Source organism: Mustela erminea, chromosome 11 (assembly GCF_009829155.1).
Source record: "Mustela erminea isolate mMusErm1 chromosome 11, mMusErm1.Pri, whole genome shotgun sequence".
NCBI classification, from domain to species: Eukaryota; Metazoa; Chordata; class Mammalia; order Carnivora; family Mustelidae; genus Mustela; species Mustela erminea.
The window spans coordinates 20,908,819-20,922,739 of NC_045624.1; the positions used below are offsets into that span (position 1 = coordinate 20,908,819).

At 34.6% G+C, this 13,921-nt stretch overlaps 1 protein-coding gene across 3 annotated transcripts in view; it reads right to left on the reverse strand.

Annotated features, from left to right (window-relative positions):
- Window positions 1-13,921, reverse strand: part of MKLN1 (muskelin 1) — a 338,468-nt gene that overhangs the window by 59,984 nt on the left and 264,563 nt on the right. For all 3 annotated transcript variants that reach the window (XM_032305386.1, XM_032305385.1, XM_032305384.1), the window contains 2 exons: window positions 13,275-13,387; window positions 4,225-4,437 (listed from right to left, as the gene is read on the reverse strand). In XM_032305386.1, the coding sequence (XP_032161277.1) occupies window positions 4,225-4,437; window positions 13,275-13,387 (326 nt within the window). The remainder of the gene's footprint in view (window positions 1-4,224; window positions 4,438-13,274; window positions 13,388-13,921) is intronic.

Consider the following 13,921-nt stretch of genomic DNA (forward strand, 5'->3'; position numbering starts at 1 on the left):
CACTTAAACGTAAAGGCTTCTTCAGTCTATATAACTAGCTGTTTTTCTTTGTTAATTCTTAATCTGTTGAGTTCACTACCCCTGTCTCATGGTATTCATTATTTTCAAATATTTGATTCTTTTGGGTGGGGGGAATTGTTCTAATCCTCTGTCTGAGAATTCCTGTTCACCTGCCTCTTCATATACAGCAGCCTGCTTCAAGGGACTGGAAGGGAGAGATGAGATATGATGCTGTCAAGGGCTCCACAGCTGCTCTCCAGTGCCTCTTGGGAGCACTGCCCTATCCATCCAGCCCCAGTGTCCACACTCAACACCTGACCTGTGAACAATTACCTCAGCCAAGTGTTGCTCAAACTGGAGAATGCCCAGCTGTCCAGTCACCAACTGATCACCTGTTTGCCCCAGCTACATAAACGTTGAGACTCTACTTTTTTTTGGTGTGAAAAATTGAAGTTTTATTTATTTATTTATTTATTTTTAAGTTTTCCAAAAGATTTTATTTATTTATTTTAGGATTTTATTTTAGGATTTATTTAGGATTTTATTTACTTATTTGACAGAGAGAGAGATCACAGTAGGGACTCTATTTTTTAAAAATTTTTAAAAGATTTTATTTATTTATGACAGAGCGAGTGAGAGAGGGAACACAAGCAGGGTCAGCTGGAGAGGGAAGAAGCAGGCTCTCTGCTGAGTAGGGAGCCCGATATGGGGCTGGAACCCAGAACATGACCTGAGCCAAAGGCAGCTGCTTAATAACTGAGCCACCCTGGTGCCCCTATTTTTTTTTTTTTTAAAGATTTTATTTATTTATTTGACAGAGAGAAATCACAAGTAGATGGAGAGGCAGGCAGAGAGAGAGAGAGGGAAGCAGGCTCCCTGCTGAGCAGAGAGCCCGATGCAGGCCTTGATCCCAGGACCCTGAGATCATGACCTGAGCCGAAGGCAGCGGCTTAACCCACTTGGAGCCACCCAGGCGCCCTTTTTTTTTTTTTTTTTTTTTTTTTAAATAAACTTTGACTCTAGTTGCTACAATCTTAAGGACTCAGTTTCTTCTGTTTGGATATGAACCTATTTGCTGTCTACCTTACAGGAATTCTCCCCAAGGACATTCTTTCTTGTTTTCAACATTACTATTAATGTATTCTTTTGCATTTCATAGTCTATGGGGTAAGAAGACAGGGAGAAAGTCAATGAGCTGAGATCTCCAATTCTTTGACTGAAGTTTCTCCAGTCACTTCTTGGCTATCTTGTATTCTATTTTCTAGTAATTTCCTCAAAAAGTGTTTCTACTTGAAGGATAATTCAGGTAGATATAAAGCTCTTGGCTCACATGTCTTGTCTTGAATACTTTCTAGATGTTGTTCTATTGTCTCTCTTAGCATTGAATGCAGCTGTAGAGGAATCTGAAACCAGACTCATTTTATTTCTCTTATAGGTGATTTGATAATTTTGCCTAGATGCCCAAGAATGCATCTTTATCTTTGAAGTTCAGTATTAGTTACTATTATATGTCCCTGCTTGGTCGATTTTCCCTTAATATAGCATGCCCCCCGCTTTTTTTAAATAGCATGCCCTTTTGATACATAAATAGTCTTGAATTTTATTTATAAATATTTGTTCTGCTCCACTGTTTTGGTTTTCTTCTTTAATGTCTCCAATTATGTGTACGTTGGTTCTCTTCTGACTGTATTTGCTATAATTTTCTGGCTAAACCTTTCTACATCTTTATTTCTGTTCTCTTCATCTACTCTTCTTATTTCCATGCTACATGACCCTTACCTACTCTTTATACTCCTTTTAGATTATCCTTCATTTCTGAAAGTGGTAATATGTTTTTCTTTAGTTCCGTTCCTGAATTTCATCAGGTCCAGTTTTACTTATACCTGTTACTTAGCCATCTCATCTGCATTCTTGAATTTATGCTTTCAAGCTTCATTAAGCCATTTAATTCATGTTAGAATACTGGAATATAATTTCTCACCTGCTGCTGGATGAAGAAAAGGTTTGCTTTTCTTTTTCTTTTTACTGTTTTTCTTTAGAGTAAGTCTCTAAAGATTTGGTGTTTATCACTTTCTAGTTTTTCATATTTAAATGAGTTTAATCTCCCTGGACCAGATAACAGAAGGTTCCTATACAAGGGTGATGCTCTTGCTCAAGGATGTCTCCTGTTGCTACTCAATTAAACGGCTTCTTCAAAATATGGTACTTCTGTGAAGTCATGTCTTCTCTAACTATGAACTTCACCTGGTTTAGGGGGCTTCTATTTCATGCCTTGAGTTCTGCCCTATTAAACTGTGTGGGCTTCAAAACTAGCTCTGGGTATTTCAGTTGTTTCTGGGTAAACTTAAAAGGAATTGGGAATTGTGGGTTTCTGGTTTTACTGAATATGTGACTTATGGGGGTGTTTTTCTTTAATCTTTTTGTTTGGTTCTCCTTGTCACAGAAAATCATACAAAGTAACATGGAAAACTTCAGAACTATCTTAAGAAATCTAAAAGTCTTTAATTTTTTTAGTATGTTAAAATTTTAAATGGCAAAATAACTTCTAAACACATCTTCATGCCTCTAGCTTTATCAACATTCTTCTCAAATTTGAATGGTAATTGTCAAGTCTTAATGTGTCATGAATGACCCTAAGTAATTTTTGGAGTAGCTTTATTTATATGAACTAGAAGAGAAAATGGGGACTTATAAAGATTATATTAATTGTCGATATCCTGGTTTCTTCACCCCCACTGTTCTTCTATTACATCTAATCAGATGAAAATCAAGCATCATGTAACAGAACCTAGCTTCCAAGGAACATTCTATTTTATCAAAGTCAAGACAAACAAGGGTCACAGACAAGGACCATAAATGTGCTATACTCAAGCTACCCCTAAGGTATTCTTTTTTCAATCTGTAAAAATAAAGACATAAGCATCTTTTGTAAAAGAAATTTGTAACCAGGTGGAAGAAAATAAATGGTTTCCCTAACAGTGTTATCTGCTGATGTTCTATTTAAAAAAAAAAAAAAAAGATCAGAACCAGCCTAACATTTTTTTGAAGTTATTATTTTCCATATGAACAACAATGAGGATGTCAGCAGGGAAGTGCAAAGCTCAGTTATGGAGAGCCAGAAGGAGTACTAATTCAATCTGAGGAATACTTTGAAGACTAATGTTTTTGATTTTCCATCTACCACTCACTTCATAGGCATAAAACTCAATCTTCTTTTCCTTATCATTTTCCTATAACAACTACTTGTTAATCTAAATATGTCAGTAGTATAGTTTAAAAGCAAAGAATTAACAAAAATCTCCAAAGAAACAATAAATTTTTTAAAAGACCAGTGTTTTAATTCCTAGGCCCAAGCTAGATTCTGTAATTATCTTAGTATTACTTACCATTTCTCAAGTACTAGATAATGAAAGCTAGGTTCATCAATACAGTGTTACAATTTTTTTTTTTTTAAGTCTTTTTCTCCCCCATACTACAAAAACAACTTCTGGATACAGGCTGAGCCAAATAAAACTGCCTGCAGATTTCAGTTGTTACTGTTTTGTGTATGACCTATAGTAAACTGATGTGGACTAAACATTCAAAGACTGATAACAATGATAATGACATCTATGGGGATGATGAGAACTAGATGTGCATTAATATTAAAATGGCATATAAATTGCTATGTGTAGTCTTCTTGTCTATAGCACCATTATGTGATTTCTCTTGGTGTTCAGTTCAAACTTAACTTCACCTAGTGTATGTCACATTCCTATCTGCTTTATATAACAAATTTATGATTATACACAAAAGTAAAAATATTTCACTCAAATTGGAAACTCTAGATTTCAAATTCTCAAACTCATTATAGAATAATTTTAAATTTCTCCCAGGAATGTAGAGTAAAATGTTTTAAGAGTGTAAGTTGTTACTGTTGAGTTATGACCATTTATCATAAAATAGTTTTTCCTTATATGTACTCTCCATCTACTCTCTATAAATTTTTATAAATTAATGCTTGTTGTTCTAAGATCTTGGTGTTTTACAATGCACCAAATATGAGAAAAAAAAAATTAAAGCTAACTTTATACCTACTGAAGTAAGACTTATTTTTATTGTCTGTACTAGGTATTTGTAGGAAGTTACCTATAGACAATGCAGCATAACACGTAAAATAGACTCTAAGAACAAGAGTTACTGAGCACTAATTAATTCCACCATAAATTTATCTGTGCACCAAACCTGATGATCAAACACCAATTTCGGCCCTCCATCAGCAGCAGTGTCCTCACTGAGTAACATCCATGTGTTTGTGTCAATGTCATAACGATAGAAGTCACTTTTCAGAGATTTGCTGTTCCTCACGGAGGAATCCAAATAACGCCCCAATGTGTAGATTTGCCTTCGTTGAATGTCAATGCACATTTTATGACATGATCTGGCACTAGGACCATTCTGTGGAGAACAAAGAACAAAAAATTCAAAGAATAACAGGAAAATAAAATTAAATTCCTTTTTCAACTTTCATTAAAAGGTTTGCAATAGAAGTCTAACACAGGGTTTAAATCTTACCACAGAAATGCTTAAAATCTACCAGAAAAGAAGAGATGAACTACTGTGTACCTTATGGCACTCTGTTTAGAACACGTACATGGCTTCTATTATGTACCCACTGCATTGTAGTCATTCGTACACAGAGCTTGATTCTCTAGTACATGTCAAGCTAAAGACACAATTGGTCTTTAAAAATATTTCTCATTAGGATTTCTCACCAGAATCTAGCACAAAAGATACTCCAAAAATATACAGAACTGCCGCATTTCATAACTGAAAGGAACCTTAAAAAAATCTCTAGTTCAATTATCTCCTTTTAAAGATGAGGGAATATAACCCAAAGAGGGGAAGTATCCTCCTGAAAGCTAGTAAACTAGTGACAGCACCAGAATAAAAATGCCAAATTTGATTTTTCGTCTACCCTTTACTTACATAAAACTGACACTCCTGAGTAAATAAATAATACAATGAAGGAATAATATAAAGAACACTATATTATCAACAACAATTAATTATTTGAGATCACTTACATCCCTGGACTGAATAAAAGGTTAAAAAAAATACTGTAGTTAAGCATAAACTAAAAATAGAGTTCATGAGAGGAAAAAAAGAACTTTAGTTGGGCAGGATCTGATTAGCTGAAATGCGGAAAAGAGAGTATTTGTTAAGTATCTCCTAAATTCTATCCATATTATTACACTGTATGCATATGTATATTTCATTCAATCCACATAACATATGGAAATATTACCATTTTAGAGTCTAAGTAATCTGTCCACAGTAACAAAACTAGGAAGTAAGACAGAAAATCTAAGCCCCAGGGTAACTAGAACCAAAAACTATGTTCTTTCCACTATTCCAGACTGTTTTTTTCACAAGATAAGTGAAACAAAAGCAAAAATGGACTTAATCCAATGGGGGTTATGACAGAAATGAAGATTTCCTACTGCAGAAAGTTGAGTAGGGCAGAAAGAGAAACCTGGTCAAAAACTGACAGAGGAGACTGGGTATAATCTTGCAGGCAATAAAGAGCTATCATGGGTTTCTAGAGCAGAACAGAACATTAAAAAGGCAGTATTATGAAAAGTGTACTCTAGCACTGTTATTTAGATTAAATGAATAAATATATTAGACAGGATGAATAATTTCACATTAGTGTTATCAATCCAGATGTTAAACTGATTTGTATCTGTACTTTAATATTCATATTAACTACAATTTTAAGACTTATTTTTCAAGATTTTGTCAAGGAAATTTTCCAGCAGATAAGATAGAAATACTATTTTTTGAAAGAATGTCCTCCACAATTAATCTCAAAAACAAAGATAGGAATATATAATAAATCTATGCCATATATCCTAAAATGTGAAATTTGAAAGTTAACAGGGGAGGTAACAGAACTTCTTGCTTTAGCTGAATTTAGCAGAAGTGCTATTAAAATGATGATGAGCAAATTATACCCTAAGAAGAAAAAAAGAAATGAAGACAAGAAACCAAGAGAATAGAAAACAGAGAAAAAAAATCAAGACAATTAACAAAGCTGGTTTTATGAAAAATTAATAGAATTGTAAGCCATAGCAAGACTGATTTTTTAAAAAGGAAGAGAAAACACAAATTGCTAAATATGAGAAATGAAAGCAGGAACATCACTTAGAGGTTCACTAGAAGTTAAAAAGAAAAAAAGGACTATTGTGAAAAACACAGGTAAAACCTGTCAATGTGGAGTCCTTGAAAAATTATAAATTTACTAAAACTGACACAAGGCGAGAGAGAAAATTCTGAAGTCACTCTATTGAAAAATTGAATTAATAATTTAAAATTTTCTTCCCACAAAGAAAAGTCCATTCCTAGATAAATGGTAAATTTTATCAAGATACAAAAGGAAGAAATAATATTCCTAACTTACTTCATGAAGACAACAGAACACTGAAGCCAATTTACAAGCAATCAGCAACCAGTATACTTCATGAACAGACACAGAACTAATCTTTAACAAAATATTATTAAATAAAATGTAATATATATAAAAAGGGTATTTATTAATGAAAGGGGGTTTATCTCAGGAATACAAAGTTAATTTTATTTTTGAAAACTGATCAAGGTAATTTACCACATTATTTTTGAAAACTGATCAAGGTAATTTACCACATTAAAAGAAAGGAAAAAGGAAAAGAATACAATCTTATTTATACAGAAAAAGCATGGGATAAAATTCAACACATATTCACGAGGAAACTCACAATAAAGGAGGAATAGAAAGGAATGTCCTCAATGTAGTTAAGAATGTATAAAAATCCTAAATCTAAATTTTCATTTATGGTGAAATACCCAATGCTTTCTTGCTAGGATCTGTAACAAGATAAGATGTGTATTTTCACTTTTTGTTATTAAAAAAATTAATTTATTTGATGAAGAGCATGCAAATGCACAAGCACAAATGGGGGGAGAGGCAGAGGGAGAGAGAGAATCTCAAGGGGACTCCCCTCTGAGCACGGAGCCTAACTCAGGGCTCAATCTCACAACCCTGAGGTCATGACCTGAGATGAAATCAAGAGTTGGAAGCTTAACTGACTGAACCACCCAGGCACCCCCACGACTTCTAATTAACACTATACTAAAAGTCCAAGTCAGCACAATAAGGCATTAAAAATTAAAATAAAAGCTTATAACAGAAAAAAGAAGGAAGGAAGACATAAAATTTTCTCTATTCACAGAAGACATGACTATTTGTTGAAAATATCCTCAGAAATCAACAAAGAAATAACTATAAATAGTATGTAAATTTAGAAAAGTGCCATGACATGAAAGCAGTATTAAAAACCCAATTTATAAAAAAAAATTTTTTTAAAACCCCAATTTACTTCTCTATATTAATAATAAGTAAAGAGAAGATAATTTTTTGGGGTGGGGCAGGGGGCGAGAGAATCTTAAGCAGGCACCAGGCCTAGCACAGAGCCTGATGCAGGACTTGATCTCATGACTCTGAAATTTTGACCTGAGCCCAAATCAAGAGTTTAATACTTAACTGAATGAGCGTTCAGGCACCCATTTTTTTTTTTTTTAAAGACTTTATTTATTTACTTGACAGACAGAGATCACATGTAGGCAGAGAGGCAGGCAGAGAGAGAGAAGGGGAAGCAGGCTACCTACTGAGCAGAGAGCCCGATGCGGGCCTCAATCCCAGGACCCTGGGATCATGACCTGATCTGAAGTTAGAGGCTTAACCCACTGAGCCACCCTGGCGCCCCACAGGCACCCCATTTTTTAAGTCCCACTTAAAATAGCATGGAAAAAACCCCCAAAACATACTAGGACTAATTTAATAAAAATATCTAAAACCTTCTATCTAAAAACTCCAAGACTACTGACAAGGAATGAAGACTGAAATAAATGGAGATTTAACCATGTTCATGGATTAGAAGACAGTATTATTAAGACTTCAAATCTCTCCAAACTGATTTATAGATTTAAGACATTCCCAATCATAATCCCAACAGTTTTATAAATTGACAGTATGATTCTAAAATTTATAATTTTTAAAAAGAAATCACAATAAGTAGAAGAAAGAATGCATTTTTGGGAAGAAGAATAAAGAGGTCTCACATTACCCGACCTCAAGGAATGTCACAGTGATATATGAACAGACCAAAAGATAATGGAGCAGGATAGGGTATTCCAAAAGAGACATGACTTATATGATCAGTTGGTTTTTGACAAAGGTGCCAAAACAATTCAACAGGGAACAAGACAGCGAGCAAAAAACTCTCATAAATTTCTAGTAGGAATATTAAATGGTACAATCACTCTGGGAAAAGCTATAGTAGTTTTATCAATGGATGATCAAGGGTGAAAGTTTGATGAGTAATAACATACCTCAAAACGTCCTCCCACAAACTATATATCAATTATAGAGGGAAAAATTTGGAGGGCACTCTCCTTAACCATGTGATCAAAGGTAACACAGACAAACTGATATAATGTGCCTCCTAATACGATATTTTAAGGAGGACCCAATGTCATTCACATGGCATTTGTGCTAAAAATGCTCAACCTAAATCCAATCCTAGGGAAACAAGAAATAAATCCAAGTGAGTGATAGTCTACAAAATAACTACTCTGTGTTCTTCAAAAATGTCAAGATCAAGAAGGATAAGGAAAGAGTGAGAACAATTCCAGACTAAAGGGGACTAAAGACACATGACATTGAAATGCAATGCATGATCATGAACTGAGTCCTGGTCAGGGATGGAGGTTGGGAATGACAGTGGGACACCTATAAAGGACATTACTGAGGTATTACATGGTTAAGTGTCTATAGCCGAAAAGGGTCTGTGGATTAAATTAAAGTAGCAGTTCTCAGGGGGAGTCTGGGATCTCCAAGACACTTTGGAGAGTCCACAGAATCAGGTTTAAAAAAAAAATACCACTAAAAATTTGTCTCTCCATTCTTACTCTCTTATGAGTGTACACGAAATTTTCCAGAGGTAACATGACTTTTGATATAATAACAGATTGGATACAGAAGCAGATATAAATCCAGCTGCCTTCTATTAAGCCAAACATTAAAAAGATTTAGAAAACCTTATATAAAACAGTGCTACTTGATGTATGGTGTATTTCCTTGAAAAAGGAAATGCACCTATGTGATTGAGTTACATGCTGACCTAGCTGCTTTTTCCATGGAACAAGATATTTATGTGAAAGAAAACTAACAATCCAAGTATAGTTATTCAGACATAATGGTTATGACAGACATTCTCTGAAAAATGAATGAAGTTAGTATGTCATTTTGAAGGAAAACAACTGACAAAATTTGTTGCCAATGATAAAAGCAAATTTTAAAATTTAAAATTTGTTTTTAAGCAAAAATTAGAATTTTTAAAACTGCGACCTGCTATTGTGATTCTGACACCTTCCCAACTCTTAGAAGACTCTTCTAATGAAACTGATAGTAATATTAACAAATATAGGGTTTTTGATAGTGTATATAAAATGTCAACAACTGGAAGATATGCAGAACTCAGGAAACCAGTAGTTTTCAAGTGACCAACACATGGGTTAAAAAAAAACCATGCATGGGTAAAAGACCCATTCAAAAACCAAGATCAACAATGGATTTGAATGTAACAATATAAAACATTAGCCAATATGGTTTCAGAGTCTATAATGCAATCACCTTTAAGAAAGAACCACTTGTCAATTTGGGATATGAGATCAAAATAGACCATGTGCAAATATCTGAAAAGGGTATTAAATACTCTCCTTTCCAAAAAAACGTAACCATGTGAGGTCCAATTTTCTTCATATATTTCACAGAAAGCAACGTGTTACAAGAAATTAAACACAGAAGCAGAGAGGAGAATCTAGCTGTCCTCTACAAAACCTGACATTAAAGAAATTTATAAAAATGCAAACTAAAGAAAAATATATTTGTTTAAAACATTTATAAAAACTTACTTGCATATATATATATATATATATATATATTTAAAGTAATTATTCTCTTTAAGAGCTGAGTCATTCTATTACCTATCTATCTCCTAAATGTGTTTTTAGATACATATTTAAATAAATTAAAGTGAATTAAACTAATACTGCTTCTTAATTTTGTATCATGGTTTTGAAACACAGGCCCTGGGGTATCATCAAACAGTAACTTGTACTCACTAGTATAGAAAATAAAACGAGATATATGAAATATTAACTGTCAATTTTGGAAGGAATGAATATTTATGCCAGAGCCATACACTATTACCATATATTTCATAGAAAGACCAACAAAAGGTTTTTAGGCATCTAAAGGAAGAAAGCAGTAATAAGCCATAATGAATCTGAACTCCAGTACTGAGTCACCACGAACTTCAAAATAACAGAAACAAAGTCTTCTCATCAAAGTAATTTCTACATTTTTCCAGTACTACTTTAAAATAATTATTTATTTTTTAAAAAGATTTTATTTATTTATTTGACAGAGAGAGACCACAAGTAGGCAGAGAGGCAGGCAGAGAGAGAGGGGGAAGCAGGTTCCCTGCTGAGCAGAGAGCCCGATGCAGGGTTCGATCCTAGGACCCTGAGATCATGACCTGAGCTGAAGGTAGAGGCTTAATCCACTGAGCCACCCAGGCACCCCAACTTTAAAATAATTATTAATTGCATTCCAAACATTACTTAAATGTAACATGTAAGTGATATAAAAATAAACCCACACCACATTTCATAAGTAGAACATTAATATGACCTTAGAGTTCCCCTGTAAACTACCCTTCTCTCTTGCCAAAATAGCTACTCTCCTGATTTTGTATTTATCTTCCCATGCTTTTCTCCAGCATTAACTTTTCATTTAATTTAGCTCACCTATTTGCTCACTAACAAATAAACATAATTCATGCTCAGAGTCTAAGTCAGGGAACAGAAATGTGAACTAATTATTTTAGTTACCCACTGAAAGGTAAGTGGTGTGAAGGCACACCAAAGGAAGCTTCTGATTCTATGTGGAAAAGTCAAGAAAGGTTTCCCCAAGAAAGTCTGAACTGAGTTTTAAGAATAAGTGTTTCTAAGAGCTGGGTGCATGGGAAGAGGAGCCCTCTTTTAATTTCAAACAGAAAAATACATTATTGCCAAGGGACCATCAGGTGAGAAAGCTGAATTCCAGCAACTAAAGGTGTGGCCAGCACATAAACTCAGGAGATGAGGCAAGACAGGTAAACGGGGACTAAATTATGATGAGAAATTTGAAATTTATAATCTAAGCCAAAGGAACTAAGGTTGATAAATTGCCTTATCATTATGATTACTGCTGCTAGTATATACTTTCTGAAAGTATATACTTTCCTGTATATATGCCCTTAGATAGTGCCCCTCACCATATAGTGACTCTAGTCTTGCCCATATGACTTCCTTTGGCCTACGAGACAATACCAAATTTAGTGGAGTGCTCATATCTACCTTTTCTCCTTGCAGGCCTGGACCCTGACATGAGAACAAGCCCAAGCTCGCCAACAGGAAGGTGAGCAACTATGTAGAACAGAGCCAAGTAATCCCCGCTTGAAGCTATCCTAGGCTAGCTGACAGCCAGCTGACTCTGGGACACATGAACGAGTCGAGCCAAAACCAAAAGAATGGCGCACCAATCTGTAGACTCCTCAACAAAATAAACACCGCCTGCTATATGCTACTGAGGTTTGGGGGGTGCTTGGAATAGATGGAATGTAAGAGTAAGTGAAACAGGGACCGAAGCTAACCATAGGTTTAAGCAAGTGTCTCATGGCCAGATATGTTTTTTTTTTTTTTTAAGATTTTATTTATTTATCAGAGAGAGAGAGGGAGAGTGAGCGAGCACAGGCAGACAGAATGGCAGGCAGAGGCAGAGGGAGAAGCAGGCTCCCCGCCGAGCAAAGAGCCCAATGTGGGACTTGATCCCAGGATGCTGGGATCATGACCTGAGCCAAAAGCAGCTGCTCAACCAACTGAGCCACCCAGGCATCCCCAGATATGTTTTTTAATGAACAGAAGATAGAGAGCAGATTAACAGTGGAGGCAAAAGTTTACGAAAGAAACCACAGTGTTGGAATTGGTGCCAAAAGGAGTAGAGCAGAAAAGAATCTGAAATGCAATATTGGGTGCTAGAACTGTTGGAACTTATGCGCTAATTAGACATATTCAATGAAGGAGGAGGATTTCAGGTTAAATCCTAGACTTACTGCAAGAATAATTATAGATGCAATCAACTTAGATTTATAATAGTTTAAAAGAAATAAGTTAGGAATTTTTTTAGATCTCTGTTTTTGTTGAAGATACCAATAATCACTTCAGAAAATAGTACTTTAATACTGAAAGACAAAGGGCATTTTTACATATTTTCACAGGGATAACAAATAGAATTTAAGATATCTTTGAAAAGATAAAAACTACCCAAATTAATCATGGGAACATGCTGACTAAGCAGAATCCAATTTCCTACAATTAAAGACAGCACTGATCTTTCTGAAATGGTCATTCTACATTAAAAGCAGTGGGTTTTCAATTAGGTCTTTTCCCTTACTTTTCATTTTCAGCTCCCCATCATTTTGTTAAATTTATTTTTCATCTTGTAATCTGAAACAGCTTAGATGGAAGGTACAACAAAAAATTCTATAAAGATTTAGAAAAAATAAATGTATTAACATTTGCTTTATAGTAGTGTATAATTGTGCACTTACATAATCCAAAGCCATAAATCCAAGCCACCTTATTCACTAAAGAAATGCTTTATGTATGTATTGACAGACACACATGTGAATACAATTTTAGTCAAAAATAAAATATGTATCATTTGTGAAAACTGATATATAGTCAAATAGTAAGGAACCAAAATAGTGAAAAGGTAAGGCCATTAAAAGCACATTTTCTCCCAGAGGAAATCAAAATAAGATGATCACTCGGAATAAAAGTAGAGGTAACAGGAACTTGAGAAAAAAAGATCATTACACAGTTGCATTTCCAGACTAAAGTAGTTAAAAACTACCATTATATTTGTTACCCATTTCTATTTTCTCTATGAAATAGATTCCTTCATGCACCAGTAGTTGAAGAACCAGTTATAGAAGCGAGAAATTCAAGAATACTTAAACCAAACTTGTTTACCACAAATTTTTCTGCCTCTACTATGGATACAGAAAAGAATACAAATCATCCAGAAAAAGAAGGGTACACCCATACCCCTATCATCATACAGATGGATCAAAAGTCTGAGAACTTGCCTCTTTCTCAGTGTCTCTAGAGATACATGTCCACTGGTTCTCCTTCACACTGTACGCCCAGAAGTCAGCAAGATCTTGTGTTCCATCCCAGCCACCAAACAAATAAACGGTCTCTATGAAAATTAGAAAAATATGTATAAAAAACCCCTTAAGGATAAAATTTAAATATAGGCACCCAGACGTAGCCATTGTTTTTAAGATCACTTAAGGCACATCTAAATAAGGTTAAAAATGAAATTTGTAAATGGGTAATATTTCAAAATATATACTAGGCTAGTATCTCCTATACACGGGTATATGAAAGGCTGCTGCAGGACTACTATTTTGAGAGATTTATAAAAATACAAGTAACATAGAGACATTCCCCGAGATTCTTTCATAGGTCTTGAGTGGGTAAAAAGAGTCTGCATTTTTTCAAGTATCCAGAGTGAACTGCATGTGCTGCCAGTTTAGGAGTTTCTGTGCTAGGCCACAAAAAATTTACATACAGCAGCTTCTTAGCAATGCAGCTTCAGATGGTTAAGAAAGGACGAAAGAAAGAGAAAGAGAGAGAGAAAGAAAAATTCCAAAAGACAATAAGGTCTACAATAGAACATAAAGACATCTAGCTATTTCTGAAAAAAACTTCACATTAAAACTGTTTTCCC